At 41.1% G+C, this 7,224-nt stretch overlaps 1 protein-coding gene across 1 annotated transcript; it reads right to left on the reverse strand.

The window, feature by feature from the left end:
- Positions 1-1,615: 1,615 nt before the first annotated feature.
- LOC308402040 (nuclear factor 7, ovary-like) lies at positions 1,616-3,189 on the reverse strand (the record flags this gene model as incomplete). The annotated part of the gene is made up of 2 exons (XM_080890602.1): positions 3,115-3,189; positions 1,616-3,024 (listed from the first exon to the last, which is right to left on the reverse strand). The coding sequence occupies exon 2, from the start codon at positions 3,005-3,007 to the stop codon at positions 1,616-1,618; it is 1,392 nt and encodes a 463-aa protein (XP_080746728.1). The 5' UTR covers positions 3,008-3,024; positions 3,115-3,189.
- Between the last annotated feature and the right edge of the window lie 4,035 nt (positions 3,190-7,224).

Here is a 7,224-nt window from a genome sequence, read left to right on the forward strand (position 1 = left end):
AGCACTACGGCTGGGTATAGTCACTAATTTCTACACGGTGAGCCATTTATATGGATACACCGTAATAACATGGGAATGGTTGGTGATATTAAAGTCCTGTTTGTGGCACATTAGTATATGTGAGGGGGCAAACTCCTCAAGATGGGTGGTGACCATCTTGGATACAACTTTTGTTTTTCAATAGGAAGAGGGCCATGTGACACATCAAACTTATTGGTAATCTCACAAGAAAAACAATGGTGAGCTTGGTTTCAACGTAACTTTATTCTTTATTATATATTTATTCAGCACATTACGGTGTCAAGGGAAAGGAAATGGCAGAATGGCAAATTTTGCAAATGAGGCACTGGGGGAAGATTAATGGAATTAAGGATCAGCTTTACTAAAACAGAAATTTAAAAAATACAGAAAATGAAGGAAAGATGGCAAAAACAATGGGAGAAAGAAAGACAAGGATGATGGTTTTGTAAAATCTAATGGAAAACTGGTCTTAAGTGATTGTTTCTTCTCTTAACGTCTCAGATTTGGGCACACTGGGCTAAATAGCAAACTGTTCATTTTATGGAAACACTGTAATGGGAAAAGTGAGTACTGTGGAGATGATGACACAGTACAGCATGTCATATTACACTGTCAGGATTATGAGGAAAAACAAAGACATCTCATTCAAAACCTAAATAGAATTAAACTGAAACTAGACTTAATTGATCTCCTTTGAAAAAACTCAAAAAGTAAAATTAGGCAGTATTTAGTTTTCTTAAATAAACCCATTTGTATGATAGGCTCTAATGCTTAAGTGACATTCTGGTACACGCTCCAGTTGTTGGTGGTAATGCACCAATTTGTTGTTTGCCAACCACCAATAAAATCCAAGACGAAGAAGAGTAACCTTGTGTGAGGCCATGTGATTGCCTGGTGCAAGCAGTGACATTTGGCCATTTTTAAAATCTTCCTAAAAGACAGCTTGCTCTTTTGCGTACTGTTATGCAGCACAGTTTGTTTAATCATACTTTTTCTTGTAACTGCCTACCTTATGGTGCTATTTTTACATATATGGAAATATATGCTGTACCATGTGTGAAACAAAAAATAAAATAAAATTAAATTAAAAATAAAATAAAATAAAAATATATTTCTTGTATTAATATTAAACCTTATGAGCTGTCTGCATGTCTACAGCTCTCCTATTTAACTAGTACCTCCTGCGGGTCTCATATTTTGTAAATGGTCTCATTAATTGAGCTGTTGAGATGGGAAGCCTTAAAAACATTCTCCTGTTTAAGATAAGGGCACAGTTAAAAGATTTATATTTTTTTGGATCTTTATTTTAGAAAAGTTACTTATGTTTTCTTCTAGACTGTTTTTTTTGTTGTTGTTGTTGTTGTTTTTTGGGTGTGCCCACCGTGACATTTGTAATGATCTGAAATATGATAGAATTTCAAATCAAGTTTTTGGGAGTCACTGAGAAACAGTGAAATGATTGTGAAAGGGTAGACAGCAGAAACTGAAATGGTGAGAACCAAGACAAACAAAGAGCTTTGGAACAACGAGGCAGCAGGAGGACAGCTGCTGTTTAAAAGGTTCAATTCACTAACAGCAAGCATTAGAAATATAATCATCCTGAACTTATCTGCTCCACTGACACTTTCAAAGGCAACACCTTCAATTTATCATCCAGAGTGCCAATATAAGGAAACATCTTATGAGTAAAAGTGTGTGTGAAGGTGTGTATGTGTGTGTTAGTATCAGGATCAGAGAACGACAGCTTCCCTTTGTTCCAGTCCAGATTCACTCTGATCCTCTGGAACTTCTTCTTTTCTGAGAGAACAGTGGATGGAGCTGATGGTGACAGTGCTGAGTATTCACCTGAATTGAACCTTATTCTCCATAATCCAGACAGTGTGGTTCCTTTCCTCTCATCAGATTCTGCTAACACGCCCAGTCCCCAGTACGTATTGTCTCCAACCTCGACATCCCAGCTGTGAGTCCCTGAGTTGAAGCCCTCAGTGCCCAGGACAGACCAGAAAAAATCAAACCTCTCTGGATTATCAGGAAGATTCTGCCTTTCTCCTCCTCTCACACTGGTCAGATCTTCAGACAGGATGAGTTGTGGATGAGCAGTGTTTGGGTCCAGAATGAGAGGAGTGTAGGAGACCATGTCCTTCATGTTGTTCCAGATGTTGAAGGTCAGGTTGCCCAGGTGTTTGGCCTGGTCTATCAGAGCTCCTGAGGGCAGCTGTGGATCATCCAGCAGTGAACAGCGCTGGACTCTTTCCACTGCAGCCTTGTAGTTGTGCAGGAATGACACATCTTCAGCTCTCAGCTCCTCCTCTGTGGCTCTGACTGTGTCTGAAAGAGCTGCTATCTCTCTGCTCAGAGCCTCCATCTTCTCCTTCATCATCCCACTCTTCTGCTCCTCTTCCTCCCTCAGTGCAGCCAGCCTGGCCTCCTCCTCCTCTGCTAGAAACTGGTGAAGCTTCTTAAACTGCTCCTTAATCTGCCTCTCTGTGTGTCGGGCCTGGACCTTAATGTGTTTTGCTATTTGATCAAACTTCACTTGAACGTCTTCACAAATCTTTAACTTCTCCTTTAAGGGCTGCAGAGTTTCCTGTAGTTCCTTCTTGTGTTGTTGTGCAGCTTCATCGATGGGTCTGAATCTGTGGTTGGTGTGTTTTTCTGAGTCTCTGCAGACGACACAGACTGGCTGCTGATGGTCCAGACAGAAGAGTTTGAGTTTCTCAGAGTGCAGACTGCAGAGAGCCTTTGACGCTCTTTGATCTCTCTCCTGTAAGAACAACTCACACAGATTCTTTAAAGCCAGATTTAATGTTGGTTCATCCCTTGAAGATCTCCTCTTACACACTGGACATTCATGTTTTACTCTCTCCCTCCACCATCTCTTCAGACAGTCTTTACAGAAGCTGTGGCTACATGACAGAAGAACAGGATCCGTGAAGACCTCCTGACAGACCGGACAGCAGAGATCCTCCTCTGATCTGGAAGCCATTGAGTTTGTGAGTGATGCTGAAAACAATAGAAGTACAGTTAGTCCTGGCTCCCCTCCCTCCTCTACTACCTTCATTGAGACTTCTTTTGGATTTTGTTCATACTCACATTCAGTGTGTGCAGTGTCAGCAGCAGTGTTGGAGTTTTCCACTTTTTTTCCCTGTAGCTGGACTTTCTCAGTGGAAGCTGCTAGTTCGGTCTGATCGTCTGTGCATCTCTGTTTACTACGGAACAATAGCATCCTGGTTCCTGGTTTGTCTCACATGAGTCATGAGGCGTGGTCATGTAAGATGGGTGTGTATCACAGCACGGCTCGAAGGCTTTTCTGTTATCATGTGTCAGGACAGGAAAACTCACAGATCTTAGAAAAGTGTTGCAATAGTCTTACATTAAAAATGTTAATGTTTTTTTGTGTTATTTATCAGGTTCAGTAGAAATGGGTGTGTAATGCAGTGACACAAACACAGGTGATTTTAACTGTTGACCGGCAAAAACAGCCATCAACCTGTTGGCTGATGTGTGCAAGAATCACTCACCAGGAATTGTTACAAAAGGAACTACTCCCTGGTTTCTAAGAGGCTAGATAGCAGTGTCCAAAGGACCCAGTATTAAACCACTACATCAGTTTTATTGAAAATGGCTTTACTGATTCAAAGCTTTGAGTCAGTGACAGAATAGGAGACAGCAAAACAATGTCTGAACAATGGTGTGTGTGAATAAATTAGGGTTTATTCACACAAACCCTAGTTACTGGGTAACTAGGGTTTGTGTGAATAATATTAATACAACTTTGGTAGGCTGGATTGACTGTTTAATTGATTTTGTGAAGATATGCAATATAGTTTGAAGACAGTCTACTTGCAGAAACAGGATGTGCTGAGACGGTAGGGTGTACTTGTGTAAATAGGGCAGGGTTTGATTAAGTACCATGATTATGTATTTAGCTTATTTTAAGTACACATTGCAGTGTGTGTTTGAATTACTCTTATTTATGTGTGCTTTGCTGTAACTGTCTATGTAAAGTTACAAGCAGATCATTGTTTGAAAGATATAAATCTAAAACAAAACTGAGTACATGGTATTTAAAATAAATACATAAATAAAATTCATATGCTATTTTTATAACTGTTCTGTCTCCATAACTTCTACACTAATAACTACAGAAACTCATCCTCCTGCTCAGGTTTTGACCCATGGTAGAACAGAAGTGAACAGCCCTTTATTATTATTGTACATGTACAACAGAATATAGGTGCGCCACACCCAAAATATATAAATAGTAGACATTTGGAATAAATAACAAAAAGGATTACATACATATCAACTCATACAAAACAAGTTGTTTGAGTGCATCTTTCACCATCTTACAATGCTGTGATTGCAGCCATTCCCCAACTCATTATCTTACCTTATCCATATGACATGACCAAAAGTGGCTGACATTTTTGGCTTCTATAAACTGTTAAACCTTGAGATTTTAAGCTATATCCGTGCAGTGGGTAATTTTGCAAGACCATGCAGTTAGTGGGGTTAGGTTCTTGGTAATTCTTAATTCCCCATAGGTGTGAATGTGAGTGTGAATAATTGTCCGTTTCTCTGTGTTAGCCTTGCAACAGACTCGTCCAGAGATTACCCACCTTCTCACCCTATGGGATGTGCTTTGGCCCCCCATGACCCTGCCAAGGATAAGTGGAAGAGCATGGATGGTTTCTTAAAATGATTTCCTTAATGAAGACGTTAAAGGTTTGTGAAGAAGTTCAAGTAAAGTAAACTTTGACATTGGTAGGTCAAGGTCAAATGCATGTATCCTCCCAAGTGTCATGTTATTTTGAAGAATATAAATAAAAAACAAACAAAATAAAAAAAGCCAGATAGTTCTAGAAACTTCCTTTAATTTTCACTTTCAGTTAAACACAATTATGGGGGCCTGGGGAACCTCCCGTGCTGCAAACAACAGAGGGTGCAGGTAGATTTAAGGTTATCAGATTACCAGCACAGCCCAGGTTCACAGAGATTGCTGAGTCAGTGTGAATCAGATGCACACTGACTTGTGCTGAATGCATTGTACAATTGCTTCCAGCAGATGGCAGCACAGGAGTTGCAGTTTTCCCAACATGACATGGTTGTGGAAATATAAATTTGGTATCATTGTTTGTAGTTCAACATGACAAACTGAGGTTCTTTTCAGACTAAGCTGTGATGCTTTAGAATCAGAGTCAGAATACTTTATTGATCCCTAGGGGAAATTATGTGGGCTACAGTGCTCCAGTGCAAACAGTAACAAAGACAGACAATACAGGAAGTAAGAAATAGCACCAGTGTGCTAGTCACCTCCAGATAAAATTATAAGAAAGAAAAAAACAACCAAATTTTAAGATATTGATATCACACAGTGTTGCAGGGAAACCTGAGATTAAAGCCATGCATGCAGTGATTTAAAGGATGTTGATGACTGTGCAGCCTCAGATCCAGGGCCGTAGCACAGAAGTCTCTCAGAGGTCAGAGAAAAACATCAGTCTCACCAGGAAAACTAGAAACAGCCTGATTTTTTTGGTCTTTATTGTTTATCAGACTGTGAGAGTAACATGACAGCACCTTGGCTGAGCAGGTCTAACAGCAGTCTGTTAAAATGCATCAGATTAAATTATTTGCAATGATGGGATATCCCTAAGGCCATGTTCTGTTATATTTAGCACTGTGATGGCCCCGAGGATATTCTGAGTGATTTAGTAAATCGTAGAAACATTTGTCAGAGTGTGCGCAGCTACCTTGAAAAACATTTTCTACCCAGAAGGTTGACTCATGTAATTACATTTAAATTTTCCATGTAATGCTGCTACATAGGTTAAAATGTTAAATGCACGAATATACCACATGGATAAACCTGGAATCAAAGGATTTCTCCACTTCAGCGCAACACAGCCATTTAAAAAAGAAAGAGAATCCATCAGATTACAGCACTGACACACATGGGGACATTAGCACCGACAGCTTTCATACGTACTCGTTTTTCATCGCAAACATCAGTTACCATGGCGTTTGGGATGTTTTTAGGATTTTCTAATTTTCACAGAAGTACTGAAGCAGATTTAAAATGCACTCTATAAAAAGCTTTGACATGTTAGAAAATGACATCAGCATGAGCTGCAGCAGCTCTGTTGCTTCATGTGTCCTTACAGGACTCAGCTACAGCCTGAAGCCGTCCTGAGCATGATGACAAAAATCCTCTCTTGCTCTATAATGTTTTGCTTCCCGCGGCTTCGTTGTGTGTGATTTCGCCCAGCTGTGCTCTCCTGTGTTCTCCACCACCAAAATAAAACAGGAAGCATGAACACTGAGACACACAAACTTGAAAAAGACAAAAAGGTTAATAAACAAGAAGACATGGCTGACAGAGAGACCAGGGGAACTAACACAGATCAGTGTCATGGAGACAGTTGGAAGCAGGCAGGTCATAGACTGGAAACGTGGGATGTGAAAACCTAAACTCTGTTCTTGCAAATTAAAGCTCACTAAAAGCACATGGAGTGTCGCAAGTCCTGACTTGGGTTCACAGTGGTGCCAAAACCCAGGCTTGTCATGCGTGACAATTGGCCCGCGCAGCTGGTTTATCTACTGGCGCAGATGCTAGCAGGATTGGCAGCCATCCATAGTGAGCAAGTAGCGGCAGAGGGAACAACTGTAGAGACTGCAGGACCAGGCTGAGCGCTGGAGAGGCTGGTTAGGGTCACTGCACTGCCGCCCCCTCGTCTGCTGGCGGTGACGATGCACCAGATGGCGGAGGGTGACAGTCCTGCAGCGGAGGCATGCCAGTGGCCACAGCCATAGCTGGACTGGCCATTGGGCATACCGGGCATTTGCCCGGTGGGCCGCTGGCGATTTTTTGTTTTTATGGGCCGATGGATTTTTTTTTTTTTAGGAAGGGTATATATAATGAAAGGTGTTGGATTGGCCAATTGGTCATGATCGACTCTGGGCTGGACCAATTACAGCCGAGGAGGCTAGATGCACCCGCCCCCTTGTTTAGCAATCACGTGATTTTCGCGCATTGCATGCCGGGAACTCGTGGCAAAACAATCCAAGTACCGCATCAAATGCAAGCATTTGCAGCACCGCAAAACGTTCATTCTCCAGTTCCAATACCTTCTTGTTTTTTCTTTTTTCTTTCTTGCATTTTTCTTTGCCGCAGAAAAAAGGAATGTACAAAACAAAAGGAGA

This window comes from Rhamphochromis sp. 'chilingali', assembly GCF_963969265.1.
Source record: "Rhamphochromis sp. 'chilingali' genome assembly, chromosome: 1".
NCBI classification, from domain to species: Eukaryota; Metazoa; Chordata; class Actinopteri; order Cichliformes; family Cichlidae; genus Rhamphochromis; species Rhamphochromis sp. 'chilingali'.